The following is a 24,341-nucleotide window of genomic DNA, read 5'->3' as shown; positions in this document are numbered from 1 at the left end:
CGATCTCCATGCGGTCACCCAGCATCCAAAGCGTGGATTTCCGTGGGTTAAGGTATAATCCCGAAACCTCTCCAAATATTCTCATTATCTCCAGAACCCTAGGCCCAGACAGACTCACACTCGTAAGGAAAAACGGAACGTCATCCGCATATAAGGCTATTCTGTCCGAAGGTCCTGCCTCCCACTCGAAGCCCCGCAGCTGCGCATCCAGTCGAACCCATGCGGCCAATGGCTCCATGGCCAGCGCAAATAGGTACGGCGAGAGGGGGCATCCCTGTCGGGTGCCTCGCCCTATGGGGAAGGCCGTTGAGGTCACTCCCGCCACCCTCACCGAGGCCGTCAAATCCGTGTATAGCAGCTTTATATATGACATAAAATGTGGCCCAAGATAGAGACGTGGAAGGAGCGCGAATAGATAGGTCCCGCTCAGGGAGTCAAAGGCCTTGTCAATGTCGGCAAGTAAGACGCCATTGTTTTGACCCCATGAAAACTGTTTTTACATTGATCACATCAAAGATCATCAAGTGGCAATTTTATGGGGTTTGGTGGAGCAAAGAAGGGCAAGGCAGTGCTGATGTTTTGTTGGTTTGTGTTCTGCAGCAATATTCCCGCGCATTGGCCAAGATGCAGCCTCCAAAGCTAAAGCTGCTACTACTCAGTTGGTATGCGGAGTGGTAGTTTTAAAGATATGTCCGGCCGCTATTTTGGCATGGTACACATGCTTATGAACCACTACTGTCTTAACAGTCAGGTCCGTTGAGATGGGCATTTTGCCCACCTAGTCCTGCAGGACCTTTTAGCCTGAGCTAGTTCACACACCAATTCCCTGGGGGAGGTACTGATTCAAAGGGTGAGCTATATGCAGTTAACCCTTTTGCCGCGGGGCTAATTCCCCCGCAGCGCGGGGGAGGGGGGCCGCGCGCGGTGCTGATGACGAGCCCAGGCTAGTCATGCAGCACGGTGCTAGTGTGCTGGTGACGAGCCCAGGCTCGTCACCAGCACACGAGCACCGTGCTGCATGACGAGCCTAGGCTAATCATCAGCACAGAAGGGGTTAAAAGTATCCATCAGAAGAACAAATTACTTGCCACTGGTAATACTTTTTCTAGTGGATTCTTCAACCAACAGTTCCCTACTGAGCCTCCCAGTATCCTTATTCTGTGAACTGGAGTCTTTTCCATCTAAAAAACGCTCCCAATCTAGGCATCCGCTCACTGGCCATGCCAGTTTGCTGATAGGATCTGTGCCTCAGGGCACGGACAGCCTATGAAAGCAACTGATGTCAGGACGCATGGGTGGTGTTTATAGGCAGCTGTGCTCCTTAATTCTGGAGCGGAACGATGTTGGTGCGGAGCTCTAAAACTCTATCAACCAATATGCAGGAGTAATGCTTTGGTGTTTCTGGAATCATTCGGATGCCTGGGAAATATTCACAAGATGAAGAATCTGCTGTCAGATAGTGTTCACCAGAAAGAGTATTACTAAAGTTTAGTCACTCGGGATTCTGCTGTCAGCTGATAAAGACTCTGGGAATATTTGGAGTATATATATATATATATATATATATACCTTCTGAACTCATTTGAATCCATGACAACAGGGATTTTCTGTTATTTTCTTGCACTTTCCATACATCTGTTTGTTTCAACTTGCACATGGAATAGTGTTTTGATATAATTTTAATGGCAATATAATTATTTATAATTATTTATTAGGCTTTTAACTTTTATACTCATTTTTAGAAGTTGTTTTAGCCGTTGCCATGAATTCGTATAATTACACTTGATTACTGAGGTTTTACAAGTTGAGCGTGTTAAATGTATTTTACCGCAATTTTGTAACATAGATTATCAACTTGTATACAGTATGTGCAAAACTTGCATTTATGCTGCAATATAATGTTTGTAACACTTTGGAAACTAAAGTATTTTTTCGCTTTCCATAACATGTGATGGCACTCTTGCACTTTAAATGGGTGGTCAGCCCTCATGACGTTGTCATGTGATCAAGGCTATCTTTAGCCGAAACGCGTCATGGCGGACTGGTGCTGGGCTAAAAATTAAATAAAAGAAAACTTGCACCTTCCTGGGTCTCGCTGGTTCCTGTTTGTTTGTGTGGCCACATGCGCTGCGCTTGCCGGCTTTGGGAACTCAACATACCTCATATATATATATATATATATATATTTATTTATTTTGGGAAGCTTCTATGGCAAGCTTTAAAGTTGTAATAGTTGTCCTGCGGTAGGCATGCTGAGTGATTTGATTGTGCTCTTTCTTAATGGTGGTCTGTTTAAAATTCCATCTTGAAGCCTCAGCAACCTCATAGCCTTCTATGATTGATAAAGTGAGCACCATTGTTTAGTCGAAGAGGAAACACTGGTTATTTATTCTTCTACTAAACTGCATTAGCAACACAGATTGATTAGCTAGTTACTTATTTTGACCTTGTAATTACAAAACTGAACGCAGATGAAGTCTGGTTTGTGGAACTAGAGGGTGTGTGAGATATGAAGCTCAGTGATGTGCGTGCAACTGCCTGGATGATCACTGAAGCTAAAAGCTTAGATCGCAATACCCCCATTTTACGCTCTTTGAGTTGGCTCCCAATCAAAGGTAGATCCACTTTCAACTTTCCCTGCATAGTTCCTAAACAAATACATTGGGACCTCTCACACTACCTGGCAATACAACTGGAAATATCTGACAGCAAATCGGATTTCTATAACTTGGAGTCCCTGATTTAAATAAAGAAAAGAAAACTGACCTCGAACCAGTCCTTCTCTGCCTTCCCACCCAAAGTTTGCAATCCCATCTCCTAGGTATACTCACTACCGCCTCCTTACGGGCCTTCAAAAAACAACTACAAGGCTTTCTACTACACAAGTACATCTACTTTTCTAAATAATCAACCTACTCTGGAAGACTGCTAGGTGAGGGGTTAGTTTACTTAACTGTTATAACTAGGGTGACCAACTGGAATGGGTGCAAATTCAGGATGGGGAGTGTCAAAATTCAGGACAAAGGGTCAAAATTCAGGACAAAAATTCAGGACGGGAGGTCAGAATTCAGGACAAAGGGTAAGTTTTACAGACACATCAGAGGAGGTCGCGGAATAGTATATAAGTAAGCCTATCCATATCCAAACCTATTCAACCTATTGCAAACCTATCCATCATGTATCCTTCCATCCATCTTTTCACTTATCCATCCCTCCATCCACCCTTTCACTCATCCATTCACCCTTTTACCCTATCCATCCGTACACTCATTCATCCACTCTTCCACCTATCCATCTATTTACCCATTCACCCATCCAGCCATCCTTTCACTTACTCATCCATCCACCCAGGCACTCATCCTTCCACCCATTCACCCTTTCAGTCATCCATTCATCCTCCCTTTCTCTCTCCATCGACCCTTTCACTTAGCCATCCACCCACCCACCCGGCTACCCATCCGCTCATGAATCCATCCATTTACCCTATCACTCATCCCTCCTTTCTCTCATCAATCCACTCTTTTACTCATCTATCCATCCTTTTGTCCATCTACTCTCCCTTTCACTCACTCATTCATCCTTACATCAACCCTTTCACTCATCTTTTCACCTTTTCGCTTATCAATTCATCAATCCATCCTTCATTTCACTCATCCATCCACCCACTCAATCGCCCATCATCCACCCTTTCACTTATCCACCCACCCTTTTACCCATCCATCTACCCATCCACCCATACATCCATCTATTTACCTTTTTTCTCATCCATCCTTCCACTCCCTCATCCATCCATTTATCCTTTCTCTGATTATCCATCCATTCACCCGCTCATTCATCCATTCACTATTTCACTAATCCATCTAGCCATCCAGCCATCCACCCATCCCTTCACTTCACTTACTCACTCACTCACCTTTTCATATTGATTATGAGCTGAGCCTTTGTCTGCAGAGTTGCGGACAGTAGAGTCCCATCAAGAATGTCACCCTTGCTGTAGTTCCTAAAGCAAGGGGTGGGGTAGGGTTCACTATGTCCCTCTACATAGGCACTCTAATCAAGCATTGGCATAGCCATCTTTAGCCCCAAAGCCCCCAAAGTCCCCAAAACAGCAGTCTAGGACTTGTAAGTTTACCTAGATGACAAGCTGTCTTTACATCACTAAATGAATCAGGAAGTATCTTCCTGCGTTTTCAATCTCAGAGTGAAAATCTTCCTCTTTCGCCCTTTAGAGGGTTGTAAACGTTCGAATTGCGCTTTCATCTTCTGAGGAACCATTGTAAAATGACTAGGACTTAATAGGGCCGAGATTAAGATGCTCCAACCCATTCTCAACTAAGCAGTTTGCTTGATTTTCTAGCTGAAAAGATATGCACACATTTTATTCTACACGCAGAAACTCCACTCGCCACGAGACGAAAATAGAGTCCAGTTTAAGCTTTTACAACTTGTGCATCAACGAGGACAGAAAACAGGCTCCTTACACCTTCAAATGAGAATTCAGGAATACCCCAACTTTCTCTCCCTTCAGCATCTGATTAGAACCGGAGAACCCCAGCTACAGACGCATTGGCTGCGGGCGGCGGCGGGGGGGAGGGGGGGGGGGGGGGGGTTGGGGGTGGTGGGGTGACCTTACCAGCTCTCATTGCGTAGGGGTGAGACATTCAAGGACACTGCATTAAAAATGAGCACAGTGCATAGTATACCACAGGAGAAGAGCGCTGTATTTCAGAAGTCCTCTGTCTTCCCAGAAGTAAAACAAGCCTCCTCCCCCTCACCCCCCCCCCCCCTCACCCCCCTCCGCACCTCGCCAGTATTCAGTCTTACAACTGACAGAATGCCCTGCCCTAGACCGAGGCTGGGGGAGGCCATCACACCACCACATGCTTTGTGACCCAAACTGCCCCATTGTCATTCTGTATGTGGCAATCAGCCGCATACAGAATGACAAAGGGCGGGTGGGGCTGCTCTTGTACTGGAGCATAGGTGCAAGGCGGCCCCGGCCGGGGGCTGAGGCTTCATGCAGGGAACAGTGCTGTTCCCTGCAATGCCTAAAATTACGGACAAAAGGCGTCCGTAAAAGGGATCCTCACGGACAACGGACGCGAGGCCCAAATTACGGGCTGTCCGTGAAATTTACGGACGGTTGGTCACCCTAGTTATAACCGAGCACTTTTTGTACTGACTCATGTTGCAGTACGAATAACGGTATGAAAACGTACTCTGTACTGCATGTAGGATATTTGTCACTTCGGTTCTCTTCGTTTAGGTTAAGTTTTGATGTATGGTTTTTAATACACAGGCTTATTAGATATGATAAATACTTACATGGGGTGTCTCGACATCTGCCTCGACACATTAGTTATTATAATTGTGTAAATTAGCGCACACACACATATATATATATTGTATTCTGCTGTGATTGTATGCTCTCACTGTAACGTTTAGTTAAAGTTGTGCAGTCCATTCACCCTATCTATTGTTTAGCACCTCCTTAGATTACCTGTGTAGTATCTTGTGTGAGACGATTTGATGCTCTAGGGTGTTGTAGCGTACAAGTGTTTATTGATAACTGTTAGTGAATATCTTTGCAGGCACAGTGTTTTATATTTTTCCTTTACGTACTCATCCAGATTTTTTTCTCCTAAAGGTTTTTTTTTTTTTTACTTATGTAGTATTTATACTTTTCCTACAGAAATTTAAGATCTTTCAAATCTGCTGTGTCTCAATCATGCGACACATCCAATAAAAAGATGCTGTTAGATACGCATCACTTCATCCAGATCGCTGCCGCCATTGTGACTAAATGGCATTTAAGCAACCTTTGACATAAGCATTGTTGCTTTTCTTGGAAACAAAATCCTCTTTTGAATAATGCCGGAAATGTTGCCACAATCCTGAACTCTCCAGCCCAGGTTGACAATGTCTGATTGTATGTATGTGTGGTTGCATTTGCTGATGGTCAAACAATCATGCACCTGTTTGGCAGCACCTGATTCTCATTAGGAGTAAGATTTCCTACACATAGAACGTTTTACTTGTCCCATTAAGCTTGATTTATCTACTGTTGGGACTTTTTGGAGACCAGATAAAGCTCATATTTGAATATAATTTAAAAAAAGCTTTGAATTTGAAGAGGGTGTATTTTTTTCCACATTTCTGCGGTAGATGAATATCTGTGTAGAAACTGGCATGTAGTGCATTGGGGACTGAATCTTTGAGAATTTGAACGTGCTAGACATTTGTTCTTGCAGTTCAAATTGGAAATATTTTTATGGTCCGAAAAATACTAAAATGTAGTCATTTATGTGCAATGTAAAGAATCTCCCACTTGTTTTGTATATTTAATGAATAACTTTTTTTTCATTAGGTACAAAGAATACGTGACTAATTTTAAACATATAAAAGGTGGAAAGTATTAACGATTTAAACTTAACAAGCAATACTTCTCCCTGCAGATTACATTCAATATCCAAGTTGCACACTGGATCCCAAAACGTTTGCTGTAGTTCACTGGCGCCAGTAGGTGGGTTGGCTCCACCTCGACACCAGAAGCAGAGTCATGGTGATGTCACTGGAGAAATAAAGTAGCCACCTCACCATGCCAACTTCAGTTCAGTTTTTCCCACAGCTTTCGATGCTGGTCTACAGTTTTTCTCTTCACCTCATGACAAAAGAAATTTGGTGCAGTACATGTGATAATCTGAAAGAAACAGGTTAGTATTAGATTCCTTACCTTAGAATATCCCCAGGCGTCAGTCTGGATCCGGAAACTTTTGCGTAGCAGTACCCCTGCGCGTCGGTAGGCGTCGTCTGCAGGCGTCCCCTGCGGCTCCGCGTCAGTCGTCGGAATCGTGCGCCGTGATGACGTCGCTGGAGTATATAGACGCCGCCTCCGCGCGCTGACGTCAGTTCTTCTTTTTTCCGCGCCAGTTAGCGCAGATCCGAGAAGTGCAGTACTCCGGTCTTTTAACCAAGTTTTTGAACTTTGATCTTTTTGAACTCTTCTACGGTGCCGGTAGGATGCCCGGTTTTAAGCATTGTGACGACTGTGACCGTACGATGTCGGTCACAGACCATCACCGACTCTGTCTCTGGTGCCTGAGCCCCGACCACGACGTGGACTCCTGCGTCGATTGCCGTGCCTTGACGAATAAGGCTAGACGGGAGCGGTCCCGCAAGCTGCTCGAGCTCCGGGTGTCGGCCCCGCGTCGAGAGCGGTCCTGGTCCCGCCGGAGGTCGAGGGAGCGATCGAGGGAGCGGTCGCGGAGCCGTCGCTGCTCCGGAAGTCGTCACCATTCATCTGGTTCCTCAGGTAGGAAGCACAAGAAGTCGTGGCGTCGTCATCGTACCCCCTACTCCCCCCGACGCTCGCGCAATGTGGCCGGGGGTTCGGGTGACCCCGCGACTCCGCGTGAGTCGCCGACGCGGCCTGCTCCATACCCTGCGGTCCCTGGGCAAGGCGCGCGGCCCGAGGAGATAGAGGCGTTCCTCATGGCCATGAGGGCTCTGTCTCCTCCGACGGGTTCCGCGGCGACTTCGGGCCCTGTGGTCCCGTCCGGGGGCCCTAGCGGTTCGGGTGATCCTACCTCGACGCCGTCGGGTGCTCCGGCCCCGGATCCGTCGACGGCTCCGATCCCGGCGCCGCAGGGGCCCTCAGGGTCGACGCCGGCTGGTCTACCGGCCTCTCCGGCGCCGATTCCATCGGGGCAACCCCAGGCGCCGCCCCCGACGCCGGGCTCGACGCCGATGGGGCCTATGAACCCCGAGGAGCCGGTCTACATTGTTGACTCCGAATATGGTGAAGATGTAGATTACGGAGAGGAGTGGGAGGGGTCTGAGGACCCTCTGACCCGTGAGTGTCAGTACGACGTGGACTGGTCGGGTGACTTGGGTGACGCCAGTGGTCTGGACGACTCCCCCAACCCTGGCTTTGTCTCACCTCCTACCGTGGCTTCGGAGGAGGGGGCAGCTTATTCAGTGGTGTTGATGAGGGCTGCCAAGGCCCTAAACCTTGTGCTCCCCATCGCGGCCGTGAGGACTAACATCCTCACTTAGGTCCTCAAACCGCAGTCATGCCCACAGGAGCCACTGCTGCCGTTCAACGAGGCCATAACTGACGTTCTTTTGGGAACGTGGTCCAGGCCCGCTTCAGGTTCGCCTGTTGACAGGAACGTGGCCAGACGCCACCGTCCGTGTTCGGACGACCCCAAGTTTCTGTCCACCCATCCCACCCCTGAGAGTCTGGTGATCCAGGCCTCCACTTCCCAAACTGCATTCCCGTCGGCCCCGCCCGACAGGGAATCTAAGAGGTACGACCAGTATGGCAAAAAGGTATTTTCGTCCTTGAGTCTGGGACTGCGGTCTTGCAACACTGCGTGCCTCTTAGGCCGCTACACCCACTCTCTGTGGGATACGGTCGCGGACCTGCTGCCTGAATGCCTGCCGGAGGTACGGGCTAAGCTCGGCAAGGCTATGATTGAAGGCCGAGACGCAGCAAGATACTCCATCAGGTGTGGTCTTGATACAACCGACTCACTGGACAGAGCGATGTCCACGACGGTGGCGATTCGTCGCCACGCCTGGCTGAGATCCGCCAACTTTTCGGCAGATGTCCAGTGTGCATTGATGGACATGCCGTTTGATGGCAGTCGCCTGTTTGGCGACAAAGCGGACCACGCGCTGGAGCGCTTCAAGGACTCCAGGGTCACGGCCAAGTCCTTGGGTCTCTCGACCCAGCGCCAGCAAACGGGTTCGTTTCGCTCCTTTCGTAGCCAAGGAAGGGGCGGTCCCACACGTGCTGCCAGCCACGCGCCGCAACAGACTTATCAACGCGGTGGCGGCCGTGGAAACCGCCGGGGTGGCGGTCGGGGACAGCGGCGAGGTCAGACTACACCTTCCCCCGCAGCATCCGCCACTAAATCCTCCTAGTCCGTGCTTTCAGGCCCATGTGACGCCGGTGGGTGGCAGGGTTCGCCATCACCTCTCCCACTGGCGTACGATAACATCGGACAGGTGGGTGCTGCAGCTCGTCCGAAGGGGCTACTCCCTCCCCTTCGAGACCACTCCTCCAGCCATGCCACCGCAGAACCACCGTGTGTCGGGGGACCACTTGACACTTCTGCAGGAGGAAGTTACGGCCCTCTTGGCCAAGGGGGCCATCGAGCGCGTTCCTGGGCCAGAAGTAGGACGTGGTTGCTATTCCCACTACTTTCTGGTGCCCTAGAAGGACAAAGGGGGCCTACGTCTTATCTTGGATCTAAGGAGCGTCAACGGCTTCCTCCGGAAGGAGAAGTTCAAGATGTTGACTTTGGCTCAGGTCTTGGCTGCTCTCGACCCGCAAGACTGGATGGTAGCGTTGGACTTGCAGGATGCGTATCTTCACATCCCCGTCCTGCCGGCCCTTCGGCCTTACCAGCGCCCCACGGGTGTTCACAAAGGTGATGGCAGTGGTCGCAGCCCATCTGCGCAGGTTAGGGGTTTCAGTCTTCCCCTACCTAGACGACTGGTTGTTGAAGGCGGGCTCGCCCCAGACAGTCGTCCACCACCTTCAGATGACGGCAGACCTCCTGCACGAGCTGGGGTTTTCCATCAATGTGCCGAAATCACACCTGTGTCCCTCTCAAAAGCTCCTTTTCATCGGAGCGGTTCTCGACTCGGCGCAGTTTCGGGTTTATCCTCCGAAACGGCGGGTCCAGGATATACAGGCTTTGATTCCCATCTTTCAGCCGTTATCCCGGGTTTCGGTCAGGTTGACGCTGCGGCTGCTGGGACTGATGGCCTCCTGCATCCTTCTGGTGCATCACGCCTGGTGGCGGATGCGGGCTCTGCAGTGGGACCTGAAGTTTCAGTGGGCCCAGCATCAGGGCAACCTGTCCGACCATGTCTTGATCTCAGAAGGCACTGCAAGACAACTGCAGTGGTGGCTTACAGACCGCGATTGGGTCAGAGGCAGATCCCTCTCCCTTCCCCAACCGGAGCACGTTGTTGTGACGGACGCGTCCCTCCAGGGCTGGGGAGGCCACCTGGGAGAGGCAGAGATCAGAGGCATCTGGTCTCCGGCGGAGTCCCGGCTCCATATCAACCTGTTGGAGCTCCGGGCGATTCGTTTGGCACTGAAAGCATTCCTCCCCTTTGTCAACGGGAGTGTAGTGCAGGTGTTCACGGACAACACCACCGCCATGTGGTACTGCAACAAGCAGGGCGGGGTGGGGTCGTGGACCCTTTGCCAGGAGGCTCTGCACCTCTGGCAATGGCTGGAACGTCAGGGCGTGACCCTGACGGTTCAACACCTGGCAGGTTCTCTGAACGCCAGGGCAGACGAACTCAGCCGTCGGTGCTCGATGGATCACGAATGGCGTCTGAACTCGGACGTGGCGCAAGGCCTCTTTCGGCAATGGGGAGAGCCTTGGTTAGATCTATTCGCCACAGAAGAGAGCGCGCAAATGTCATCAGTTCTGCGCGTTGGAGTTTCCAAGACGGCACTCGCACGGCGACGCCTTTCGGCACGAGTGGAGTTGCGGTCTGTTATACGCCTTTCCGCCTATACCACTTCTGCCCAGAGTGCTGAAGAAGATCAGGCGCGACCGGGCCCAAGTCATCCTTGTGGCTCCGGACTGGGCTCGAAGGTACTGGTATCCCGAGCTACTCAGCATGTCAGTCGGTCCCCCGATCCGCCTGCCCCTTCAGGAGGACTTTCTGTCGCAGCAGCAGGGGACGGTCCTCAACCCGAACCTGTCCAGCCTCCACCTCCATGCGTGGAGATTGAGCGGCGACAGTTGGGGCCATTTGACTTGCCTCCTGAAGTCTGTGATGTGATTCTGGCAGCCAGGCGTTCCTCCACGAAATCGGTATACGCCTGTCGGTGGAACAAATTTGTGGCATGGTGCACAGCAAAGGCTGTGGATCCTCTTTCTGCCCCTCTTTCTGAGGTTCTTCTCTTCCTTCTTTCTCTTGCCCAGCAGGGCTCTGCTCTGGGCACTATCAAGGGCTACCTTTCTGCCCTTTCAGCCTTTCTGAGGCTGCCTGATCAACCTTCTTTGTTCAAGTCCCCCATTGTAACAAGATTCTTGAAGGGCATCACACACATGTATCCACCTGTTCCGTTTGTGATGCCTCAGTGGGACTTGAACCTGGTTCTAACCTTCTTGATGTGTGCTCCCTTTGAGCCCCTTCATTCCTGTCCTCTCCGTCTCCTGACGTTAAAGACGGCCTTCCTGGTTGCCATCACCTCTGCCAGGAAAGTGAGTGAGCTCCAGGCTCTTTCTGTCAAACCTCCTTTCATGTCCATTCATCCAGACAAGGTGGTTCTGAGAACTAGACCTTCTTTCCTGCCCAAAGTTGTCTCTGCTTTTCACATCGGGCAGTCCATCACCCTCCCTTCCTTCTTCTCGCCTCCGCGTCCTTCAAAGGATGAAGAGCGGCTCCATCGTCTGGACCCAAAACGTACGCTTTCATTTTATATGGAACGCACACGCCAGTTCCGGGTGGATGACCAACTGTTTGTTGGCTACGTGGGTGCGAAGAAGGGACGGGCGGTACATAAACGGACCATCTCTCGGTGGGTCGTTCTGTGCATCAAAGCGTGCTACTCTTTGGCTCGGAAGGAGCCTCCTGTTGGGCTGAGGGCCCATTCCACTCGGCCCACGGCGGCTACTGCTGCCCTGGGCCGGGGAGTCCCCTTGCAGGACATTTGCCAGGCGGCTACGTGGGCCTCGCTGCACACTTTTGCGAGGCACTACTGCCTGGACAGTCAAGTCCGGAGGGATGGCTTCTTTGGCCGTTCTGTCCTCCAGGACTTTCTGGTGTAGGATTGTATTGGTTCGCAGACCCACCTCCGGGGTTGGTATTGCTGGGGTATCTATTCTAAGGTAAGGAATCTAATACTAACCTGTTTCTTTCAGATGAACAAGTTACTTACCTTCGGTAACGATATATCTGTAAGAAACAGTAGTTAGTATTAGATTCCTTACCGCCCCACCCATCCTCCCCGTTCTGCGAACTGATACCTAGGGTTAAGGACATCCCTTTCAGGGCCCTAGTTTCAAATGGCACCAGTGTTGGTTCTCGCATGGCTCTGCGTGTTCTGGCGCGGAAAAGCTGTGTGCAAAGAACTGACGTCAGCGCGCGGAGGCGGCGTCTATATACTCCAGCGACGTCATCACGGCGCACAACGCCGACGACGGAAGCGGAGCCGCAGGGGACGCCTGCAGACGACGCCTACCGACGCGCAGGGGTACTGCTACGCAAAAGTTTCCGGATCCAGACTGACGCCTGGGGATATTCTAAGGTAAGGAATCTAAAACTAACTACTGTTTCTTACAGATATATCGTTACCGAAGGTAAGTAACTTGTTCATATCACTCCTTAGTTCAAGGCATGTCGAGGGTTATGGGCAAATGTCCATTAGGGATTTTGGTGTCTTGGCTCTGGACATTTGTTGAGGTGTGATCTTTGCCCGAGGATGAAGCCAAAGGCAATAAAAGAACAATAGGCCAAGTGTTTTTTGGCAAAGGATGACTAAGAGTCATTGCTGTTATAGGGTCAGGACAAGATCATGGTCCCCTTCCTCTTCTTCATCAAAAATCTACTAGGAAAAACAATGTTGCCATAAGAAAAAGACCCATTCTTTTCCTTGAGATCCAGGTGCAAGGTAGAACTCCTCCTAGGGCTTTTCTCCAACCCAAACTCTGGTGCTGTCGATGATACCACCGTTCCTTCTGCCGTTTTCAGTACTGACACCAGCTTAACCGGAGTTTCCAGCCCCTGGAATGCATTCAGCATTGTTTCTCCAAGCGATTCTTGAGATATTCCAAAAGACAGCTGTGCCCTCTGGCACAGGTTTGTTTGGTGCTTCATTAGGCTTCATTCCAACACCAAATGTCCCACTGACTCTATGTCCTCCAGTAGGTGCTATTCCGGTGCAGTCTTCCCTCATGGCTGCTGTTCCACACCGATGCTGAGAATCATGCTGATTGTGACTTCAGCGCCGTCTACTACGCAAATTATACTGTAGTCACCGCTACCCCCAGTCAAGAATTAGGTCAAGAAGGTAAATGCAATAACGGCTAGAGGAAGAAGAATATAGAAAGGACATCTAGAGTGTTTATTGGGTCTGATTCAAGAGCTCTTTGGCTTATTGTCAAATCAAGAGCAGGCCTGCACTCAAATAGATGAAGGTTACATAGAAAACAGCTCTTTAGAAAGCCAGTGTGTAGTATCTAGGGTCGTTCTGATATGTCATACTGAATGTTCTGTCACCTCCTTGGTGATAGAATGTTTATACTTGAAGCCTCTAGGGATTTTTGAATTCATTCCCTGGAAGCTGTTGTGATGAGCAGTAATAAAGACGACGTTTCCTTCAACAAGTTGTGTTGGTGGTCACTTCAATTGGCGACGCGGTTGGCTCACTGCTCATCTCTACAATCCACGTGTGCAGTAATAAAGACGACGTTTCCTTCAACAAGTTATGTTGGTGGTCACTTCACAGTGGTATGGACTCTTTTTCTGAAATAGATATTGATCCAACCCCAGGTTTAGCTCCAACTGAAGTAGCCTCTTTTCATTTAGTCTTGAAAGAAGCAGCAAAGACCCTGGAACTTCCCCTTCGTACAGAAGAACATTGTCCTAACATTTTGACTGATGCACTTGAAACCACAAAACACCAACCAAATCCATCACACAAATCCATGCTTCTCTTTAATTAAGCCCTCCGAGAGACTGTGAAGGGACCCTGGTCACACCCTACAGCTACCCCAGTGATTAAGAGGATTATTGAAAGGACATACGGACTAGCTCTGACTGATCTAGCCTTTGTTTCCCTTTAGCTTCCTCCTGATAATTTGGTGATTAAGAGCTCATCCACCACTAGGCTAAAGCCGAGGGCATTCTCCACATAGCCCCAGATAGAGTCCAAAAAGTTGTAAGTTTTAGGGAAGAACGTTTTTTTTTCCTCAGGGAGTCTAGACCTAAAAACCCCTTGCTTCTTGGCTGCTGCGTGCGCGCGCGCACACACACACACACACACACTCTCTCTCTTCCCCCCTTCCCCTCCTTGGGATTTGGCAGCTATGGTTATTCCTAGCCTTCTAGACCACCTCGAACCACATTTTGCTATGGATAGGATTCAGCCCATCGCATAATAAAAGCAGGATTGGACACAGCTGATTCAGTCACTAGTTTCTTGAGGTCCTCTATCTTTTTTCTTTTTTTGGGGGGGGGGGGGGGTTATATAGAGCGAACTTGACCCGAAGGTATCGGATCGCTTTGCATGAGCACCAGTTGTGTTACAGAGGGGTACATTAGTTGTGTTAGGCATGGGGAGATTAAGTGATTTGCCCAGATTCACAGGATGTTTAGACTTGAACCCGGTTCCCCAGCTTTGAGGTCCCCCGCTCTAGGTGTTAGGCCATGCTTGGCTTCATTACTCAGGCTTTTCCAGGTATGTCCAAAAAACTTTAATGGAACTTTTTGGCAGAGAGAAACCTTTTGGGCAGAAAAATGAAACAGAACTGAAATAGTCAAGGAGGGTCAAGCTATTACTAGGTCCATTAGGTCGCTAAGCATCCTCAAGAGGCCAGAGCAGGAAAAAGCTTGGGGTTGCTACTCTAGTTACTTTCTGTTGCCCAAAAATAACAGAGGTCTTCTTCCGTTACTAGATCTCAAGTTCTTTATTCTCTTCTTACGCAATGAGAGATTCAGGGTGCTGTTTCTGGGCCTGTTCCTTTTGGCGCTGGATGCAAAAGACTGGATGGTATCTCTCGACTTGCAGGATGCCCATTCTCACATCCCAGGCCTGCAGCCACACAAGTTATCTATCGGGTCCACTCACTCGCATTTTGCAGTGCTTCCATTCGGCCTTGCAGCAGCTCAGAGAGCCTTCCCCAAAGTGATGGTGGTGGTAGCAGCTTATCTAAGGGGGTCAAGAATCCCTCCTTTTCCTTACATTGACGACTGACTGCGGAAAGCTGGTTTGCCGTAGATGGTATCCATGACTTGAAAAGGACAACATCTCTAGTGTTCTACTTGAGTTTTGATCAATGTACTCAGATCTCACCTGGAGCACTTACTGCTCCTCTTATTCTTAGTGGCAGTACTGGAAGCTACCGTACTCAGAGCATTCACTCCCCCACAACGGATTTGGGGTATTCAGAGCACAATTCTGATATTTCAACTGAATGCTCATATTCCAGACCTGACAGTTGTGCACCTGCTTCGCTTGTTGGCCCCCTGCATTATGTTGGTCACGTGTGCACGCTGGCACATGAGCTATTCAGTGATGCCTCTGACGGCAGTGATTTCAAAACTAGGGAGATCTAAGAAACTCCATTGTGATATCCAACCGCACTGCAGCATATTTAGCCTGGAAAACAGAAGAAAACCTCTTGTAATGGCGGTCATTTGTCCATGGTCGAAAGTGGCTACGATAGTGATTGATACCTCCACCATTTAGGTGGCATGCATCTGATGGATCTGGAGATCAGATGCCACATGTCTCTAGAGGAGCAGAGATTACACACCAGTTTGCTGGAGCTTCGGGCGATTTGGCTAATGCTAAAGACCTTCCCTCTTTTCACGTCCAGTAGGTCCAGATATTAACTGACAACCTAACCACAAGCTGATTCATCAACAAGCAAAGAGTGTAATCTCACCTTCTTGGTCGAGTAGCACTGACAATCTGCTCATGGGCATGCCTTCGGGGGATGTGGATGGGGGCCAACCACCTAGCCTGCTCGCTGAACATCTGGGCCGACAGTGTCTCACGGATCAAGAGTGAATTCTCATTTGAAAGGTGGTTCAGTCTCTCTTTGCACAGTGGGGCACTCCTGAGAAGGACTTTTTTGCCACTCTGCAGAACACCCACTACCCGATATTCTGTGCCCTCCAGCACCCGTTGCATGGATCCATGGGGGGTGGCGAGGCACATTTCAGTTGAAGTGAAGGTTTCTGCTTTACTACGCATTTCCTGCCATATCCGTCATTCTTCTGGTTCTGAGGAAGATTTGCCAATATCAGGCCCAATCCATTTTCATCACCAGGGATTGGCCGAGAAGGGTGTGGTACATATACCTTCTGCACCTCTCCCTTTGTGCTATATAGCCTTGTCTGTCTCTTTGTGCCTGCCAGACCAGCTATCCTTATTCAAGTCACCAGGGATCAATCACTTTTAGAAGGGACTGAGAAATGTATTTCCACCAGTCCCTTTTGTTGTTCCACAATGGCACTCCAACTTCTGTCTAACACTATTAATGAGGGCTCATTTAAAGCCTTTACCCATGTGCAACTTACAGTTCTTAACATTCAAAACCGTAATTTTGGTTGCTGTTACCTCAGCCTTTTGTTTTGTTGGTGAGCTGCAAGACTTGTTTGTGTACCTTTTACATGTTTCTTCCCAGGCAAGTTAGTACTCCGAACTAAGGTGACTTCCTATCAAATGAGGTGCCTCCCTTCCATCTCAGCCAATAGATTTGCTTTGCTCCATGCAAAGGTGACTATTCTGCAGGTAGAAGTATCTATCTGAAGGAAAATGTTACTTTCCTTCGGTAGCTATTTTGTGCAGGATAGTCACCTGGTACAGATTCTTCTCAGAAAAAAAGATCTCAGATTAATCTTTCACTGCACCTATCAAACGTTGTTATCGTCCTAACTGCAAAAAACACTATTGTAAAAACATGACGACTGACGCTGTTCTGGTGGCTTTATCGCTCCAGTGATATCACCACAATTCTACCTCTTATGGTATTCAAAGGTGAGGAAAATGCATGTAGATAGAGTATCCAGCAGAAAGATAGTTACCGAAGGTGTCACTTTTCTTTAGTTTCGATTAATTATAATTATTAGAGTATAGCAGCCATAAACAACACCTAAAACACAACTGAAACAGTGCCGGGCTTTTCTCCTCGCATCTAGTAATCTTGAGTACAGCATAGCACCACTACTAATCCTGTTGACTACATGTGAACAGGTTTATAGAGTGGTTGGAAAGGAGTGCTCCCTATCAGTGCAACTCAAATAGGGTTGTGGGCAAATATGTTCCTGATGCAAAGTGAATATTGCTCATTCAGGAGTAAGTTTCAGCAAGAGCTGTGTGTGTAGTTGATTTGGAGGGTATAGATATGTTGGAGTATTTTCTGTTGTGACATATCGTTTGCTTGAGTTACTGAGATCTTTATTTGTTTACCTTTTTTAAATTATTTATTTTTAACCACATATAAGTTTGTGTTTTTCGGTTTTGGCGTCCTGTGATGTGGCACTCTGTGGAGTTTAGTTCTGCTACCATTCAGAAGGATTTCTCATTTACATAAGTGGCGGAATGGAGGGAATTACTATTCATGTCATAAAGTGATTAACTTCGGGTTGAAATATTGCTTGTTTAAACATTTTACATGGTGGTTTTAAGTTTTGTCCTGCTTCTATTTAAGGCGTCTCCAGGTCTGGCTTCTTTCCTGCTATCCGTTTATGGCATGTCTTCATATTGTTCGGAATGAAACCCAGCCAGATAATAGCAGTCTACATCGAAAATTTGGACGAAAGGAGTTTAATGGTTGTGGAGATTAATTGGCCCGCTTGGGTTCGGGAAGGTTTTGCAGTCGTGGTAAAAGGTAGAAGTTCTCCAGGGCAAGGGGGAAGGGCACAATTTAAGTTGGATTGTAAGAGAATTTGTTTTGAAGGGGAGAATGAGTAAGAGTGCATTCGCAAGTGCGCAGATAATGAGATTTTGAAGACTTAAGAGACAAAGTCTGATGCAGTGTAATAGAGTGACATGCACAGAGGGTGTTCCGGGTTAGTGCAGGCTAGTCGTTTCGGGTATGGGTGTATTGAGGAGCATAGCTTCTGAAACTGTTGATTTGGCTATGTTTGGGGCATTCATAAGAGTGTTGACTTGTCCCTATATTTATATTCCTTACTCCTGATTAGACAGCAAACCTCCATATTCTTGTGTTTATCCACTTTTGCCCTGCTTTTTGATTGGTTGCAACAATCAGTCTTCTGATGACACCAGAAATGTTTTTTGTGCTTAAGGTTACATTTCAGCTTTAGCACTCGATGGACGTGCACACTCTGCTCCTTTCTCTCTCTTTCTCTACTTCCGCGCCCTCTAACACCCATACCCCTCCATCTCAGTCATCTTTAGTGTCATTGCCTCGGAATTGCTATCCGACCCACCCACCTTGCATGTAGACTGAAAGTGGCGCTGTCCTGGATTCAGTACAACAATAATATTTTGTATTCTTTTTAAATTCTCCAAGGTGGATGTTAAAAGGTTGTGCCACAATGCAGCGTGGCAGCTAGCTGGAAGTTTACAAGGTACCGTTCCAAGATGCCAACTCGCCGCTCTTGCCTTTGCTAATGCATTTGCCCTCAACTCTACAATCATTGACTGGCTCAAACATTGGCAAAGTCGATGCTGGCAGTTAGCATCTGCAAAGGAGACCTTTTGGCTTTTCCAGTGCTTATTTTTCTCCTAAATTGTTCTCGGTGCCTGCCTGTCTGCCAGTCGTGCCGGTTGAGGCAGCTTCATTCAGTGCAGGCAGGCCTTGTTGAGTCAATGTTGATTAATTTGATAGAATGAGGTGGGCTTGCTTTAATTTCTGAAAAGTTACTGGTGTGATTTATGCTTTTTGAGTTTGCATCCTTTAGTTTCCTAGTCCCACTAATATGTTACCGATGTGCTTGATTTCCAGGAAGCAAAAGAAGGATCTTTTGAGAAATGGAGGGTTGAAAACTCCTGGGGCGACGACCGTGGAAATAAAGGTAATTTAGTGGACAGGGCCTCCTCCGAACTCCTCCACACTGAAACCAGCTGGGGTTCTGGGACTAGAGCAGTCAGATTTACAATTGCATTATGTTCTGCATTGTCTCATCTGGACAAACTTTGTTGCCCTAACTGCTGAGAGTTTAAAATTAATATTAAAATGTATATAGCGCAGCTGATCGCTGAAGCATCACTGGGCACAATGACAAGACACCACCAAAAAATCCGAGCATTCCGTGTTGAGGTAATTTTTTAGTAGTCTCCAGATTATGTGATGGTTTATGTTAGGAAGCGTATTAAGAAGGTGGGTAAAGACTGAGCCTAATACCTGATTTTCTTTTTATATAAATACTTACAGAATTTCAATGTGTGTGCTTGTATATAGCCTGCATTTATGGTCTTTTCATTCAGTAGGTGGTTTGGTGCAGTATTATAACTTTTTGGTATATCTAGACTTCTGCTGCCATATTGGCAGGGACACCCTAAGGACCACGAGGCAGTAGCATAACGCAGGCCTTTGCAGCATATAGGCCCACAACCCTCCTTGGGAGCCCCATTCCGGCCAATGCCAATGAGTACCACTCCGATATGGGAGGCTGTCATCATATTCTGCAGCAGGCCCCATCATTTTGCAGTACGCCATTTCCACAAGGTAATGCACCTCAGGCTGCATTACTGGTCTGCAGTGCATCACAGGCTGCTTTAAGTAATGTGGCGATAACATTGCTGTACAGATGCTATAGCAGGTCCACAAGTCTGTGTACTTTGTAGAGCACATGCGCTGTACTAAGGGTCACTGATCAGCACACCACCGATGCATTATATATTTCTGACTTCTCACTGCGTCACATCGCAGATCTCGAATTCCGTGTACATTTCACAGTACCAGGTTGTTTTCTACCGATTGAGAATACATTGCGTTATTTCACCAGGTGCGGTCATATGCGACAGACTGCACTTTTTTCCAGACTTATTCCTCTAATCCATGGTGTCTACTTAACGACCGCGCAGTCCTCATTACCAATGACTGATCTACAGTTTATTAGTGTTCAACCTTTACAGACTGGTACACTTAACGCTTCTATTTCATTTCATGTGTCCTTCCTCTAATAATTACTGTAAACTTCTCCATCTTCTTAGTATAAGATTTGAAGTTTGTTGTATTTGAAGTTCCATGCGTTCTATCCTATTAAATCATACTTTTTTGTCTGTTCTACATGTGGAATATCTTGAAAATATTTCTGTATCCAGTTGTTAGCTCGTAAAGTACTCTAATTTTATTGGGCCTTATTTGTAATACATGCAACTCCTAAATAAAAAATTCGGTAGATCCTCTTTAAGTAGCTTCTGCACAATGGTCACACAAAGCATTAAGTCTTCAAAAAGCAATCAAAGCATGTTCGCTCTCCGGGAATTTGAACCTAGGCTGCCACATAGGTGCCTTTCCCCGATACTACTTAGATTAGCTGGAGACAGCCAATACGTCAAACCAAGAACAAGCTCTTTGCTGATTTTTATTTGTAAAGACCACCATATATATTGATTGGGTGCATAATGAAGCCTCACATTTTCGGTTGAGTTGGGACTATGTAGATGGTAGACTAGTACATCTTCTTGCCTGAACTACTGAAACCACCTCCTTACAGGGCTTCCCATAAAAGCACATGGTAAGCTTAGAGAGTCGAAGCCATGCTACTCGCCTCATCTCTATTTTGACCATAGAGAGGAACAGCAGCGGTACTAAATGTTTGTTACAGAGAAAACGACTTGTCGACAAAGGTTTGCAGAAAACAAAAGCTATCCTTTGAAAGTGAGACGCTTCGGTGGCGTGTAACATAGGAATATAAAAAGAACTTGTGCTGAAGTGTTAGGGTTTACCAGTGCTTTAAATGGGCCGGTACTCCCGGTACAGAGTACTGGCACTTTTTATTTTTCTCCCTTTGAGTACCGGCACTTTTCCTTCGCCAAGGACAGTACCGGTACTCTTAGGGTAAAGTCAGGCAGGGCAGATTCGATGGCATTGGGGCAGAAAGTGCTCTGCTCAGCTGCTGCTGAAAAATAGAAGGCAGAATGGAGGGAGGGGCAGTGTATATCTCTGAATGGAGCCGCTGCTGAGCATCCCGATGCGGCTCATTTGCATCAATTAAGGTCTCGTTTAATGTTGTGGATGCCCTGCGCGCCTCCGTGAATAAAAGTGAAGGGTCCAATCATACCCTGCCCAGTCAATCACACTGTAGGTGTGGGACTCTGAGCCTATCCCCTACCCCACAAATCTAATTACTGCTTGACACCCAAGATCAATGCACCGCCCAGCACAAGTCTACGAGGAGGGGTGGGGGAGGGGCAGATTTCACACACTACCCAGCATCAGATTGGGAAGGCAGTCATTGGGCGATGAGATGGTGCCTAAGGGTCTCTTTGCTTTTCTTTCCTGCTTGTCCAGGCTAGGGCCCAGAAGCTATAGTTTGCTGGGAAAGGGGGAGAGTTAGTGAATTGGCCTTGCTGTGTGCCTGTTGTTAGCACCTTCGCTCCAGTGTCTTTCAGGCCTTGGTGGGGGGGTTATATTTAGATAGACTGTGAGGCATCTTTCCTAGATATGAAAATTGTGAGGATGTAATGTTAGGGTCAGAGCTGCCTAATAAGGAACTATGGAAATAGGTTTGAGTCCCAGCTTCAGCTCAACATCCTGTGATTCTGATCAAATTACTTTTATGTTTCATATGTGCCTAGGCTCGGAGACAATCTGCATTGGTATGACATTCCCACAATAATGAATGTAAACTTTTGCACATGGGAGGAAAAACCAAATACTCTACAGATAGCAGAAATATTTCTGTATTATCAAGCACAATTGGCACTAAGAAAATGTGGCTCCCATTAAATACCTGTCTCCAAGCTCCGCCTCTAGCCCCGCCCACAATTGCCCCTCCTCCATTCACTGATTAAATTCAGGAGTACCTGCACTTATTTTTTCCCATTTAAAGCACTGGGTTTATCGGAGTAATGTTTATAACAGTGTTGTCTGGTACCTCGAGGGTGGTTGCCAGTGAAGGGAAAATAAACAGCAGCGTCGAGTTGGGAGAGGCCAGGAAGCGTTTTTTTGTGAAAGTCAACAAAGCTACGAACCTTCAGGTATTGTTATTATTCTTTTGGCACCGGTTGCTTTGTATTGCAATAATTCAAGCTTCAGATGCGAGTCTGTCCTAAAATCGGATATCCAGTGTAGGGCAGACATAATTTGAAAAATGTACACATCTGGCTCCTGACCTATGATGTTTTACAGCTTCACACACGCCACGAACTGTAATCCCTACATGAAAACATAATAAATACTGTTGTGTTTGCGCGATTTGCTCACAGCTGGCCTATTGTAAGTACCTAGGATAAGTCTAGACTTCGCCTGCCAATCCACCCCTTTCACGCCATCTCCCGCAGCCGGGGTCAAGGCTGGAGAGAGCATGTCTTGTCCTGCAGTCGTTGCTTTTTCTTGAAACCGCTATGCTTAAATCCTGTGGAATGAGTCGTTGCTGGTGGTGCGCCCTCCGGGATTGAGGCGTAATGCCGTCTCAGCTAGAGGCCCGATAAGTCGGATCTGCCCCTTGCAGCAGCTCTCTGTTGCCGTGCCAGGCTAATGCAGCTCTCTGTGGAGAGGTTAGGCGCCCTCTTGGAGGGGAAAGGCCGTTCAGCGCGCGCAGGAATGTTTCTCGCGCGCACGGTTATGCGTGCTCATTCTTCACCCTCTCTCTCTCTTTAGCATCTAGACACAGATTTCGCAGCAATGCTAAAGATACCCAGCCGACCAGTTTGATAGACCTCCTTCCCCCTAAAAATCTTTGGTTTCATGCCGAGAACAATTTGCGGAGCTAGTGATCTCGCCATAATACCACCCACATCTGTGGGCATCCAGCCCGGAATCTGTGTTGTCCCTTGGATTCTGGGTGAATGGCGACTCTAGAATGTTCTGCAGAAATGCTGCATCCAGGTTATTTTTTTAAATTCGATTTTCCATCTTAAAACGAATCTTCCTTTGACCGCAAAAAAATCTCAATGTAAAAGGAAACTTTTTTTTTGTTCGATAAGACCTGTAGAACCCCTTTGCAATATAAGGCCGCCGTTTTCCCATGTCTGGAACACCACAACACTGCCGTGCATCTCAGTAAGGACTGCAGCATCTGTAGCAATCCCAGGAACAGGCAGCTGGGCCCAGCACAAGGAAAACGCACCTTGGTCTAGATCCCGGATTTACAGTCCATCCGCTGATATTCCGATGCTCGTGCCCACTAACCTTCTTTACCCAAAATATACTTATACACCGTTTATGCAGTGGGTCTCCTGTCTGACCGGTACAGAGTGCTGACACCCAACCCTCAACCGCCTCTACGGAGTACCTACACATGGTCCGGCAGCACTTAAACAATTCCAGAATAGAGCTTCCCTTCTCCATCCTCTCAACTCGGCTTGTGTAACACACGTCCATGCTTAATTTGCCAATATTCCAGTAGTTCTACCACTTACCCTTCTACTATGCGCTCACTACTCTTTAGCACCAATGCATTTTATTCCAGTACTGGTTCCCAATTCTCTGACAACGTGCCTGAATCCAGCCCTGCATCATGTCTGGATATTGTAGTACTAGCGCTAACCTTTAGCAGTCTCTGCTGTAGCCTTTGTGAGAATCAGCACTGGTGAAATTCTTCGTGAGTGGTTCTATCCCCTGATATTACTGGGCTGAATCATATGCCGACCTCTAGTCCATGCACCACTGCTCCGGTAGTGTGCTTTTGTTGCAGTAACCCAGATATTTCATTGTTTAGAATCTCAGTCTATATGGTAGAAGTTTGAACTATCACGGTCAAAGTATTGTAATGCAGCATTTATATAGCGCTTACTTCCTCTATGTGGGCCACTGAATCACTTACCTACATGAGTAAAATGCTACACTGTGTAGGGTGCGTGGTTGGAAGGATGTTGCCTTTGTTTTGATCCTATTTGGGAAGTGTTTCCATGTCGTGAGTGATGACCACTTAGGAGCGGTTATCATGGTATGGGACGCAGCGCGTAGCAATGTGTAGGGTGCAGAAGTGTGAGAGAGAGCGATGTCCAGTTTTATGGTTTTCAGTATGCTGTTAGTTTGAACTGCTCTCTGCAAGTCCCATCATAGTATTTCATATGATATGGTCTGCTTAGCTGGTTACTGCGCTGGGTTGGCCAGTCTGAGATTTTGTGTATAGTTGTTGTCCTGAGCTTGCATGGTTGGATGAGGAAAGAGAGAAGTGGAGAGATTTTTTGAGATGAGAATTTTTTATCATCCCATATGAGTGTCAAGTATGCTTTATTTCGATTTTGGTTGTAAATCATAAAAGCATACACAAATATACATTAGTATATATATATATATATATATATATATATATAATCAGCAAATAATTAATAAGATAAGACCGTCATTAATACATTATATGTTAAAAGAGAATTAAACAACAATATACAGTTTAAAAACAAGAGTGATTAACAACCAATAGGAGAGATACATACGTTTAGACGAGTGGTTTTAGTTTCTAACGATTAGGTTCAGTAGTGCCTTGTACGT

The 24,341-nt window shown here is 47.4% G+C and overlaps 1 protein-coding gene across 1 annotated transcript in view; it reads left to right on the top strand.

The window, feature by feature from the left end:
* The window catches only part of BLMH (bleomycin hydrolase), a 784,033-nt gene that overhangs the window by 673,820 nt on the left and 85,872 nt on the right, over nucleotides 1-24,341 (top strand). Inside the window, exon 11 of the mRNA XM_086955092.1 lies at nucleotides 18,681-18,750. Coding sequence (XP_086811218.1) covers nucleotides 18,681-18,750 — 70 coding nt within the window. The remainder of the gene's footprint in view (nucleotides 1-18,680; nucleotides 18,751-24,341) is intronic.

This window comes from Lissotriton vulgaris, chromosome 2_1 (genome assembly GCF_964263255.1).
Source record: "Lissotriton vulgaris chromosome 2_1, aLisVul1.2, whole genome shotgun sequence".
Lineage (NCBI taxonomy): Eukaryota > Metazoa > Chordata > Amphibia > Caudata > Salamandridae > Lissotriton > Lissotriton vulgaris.
This window is presented reverse-complemented; position numbering and strand designations above follow the sequence as displayed.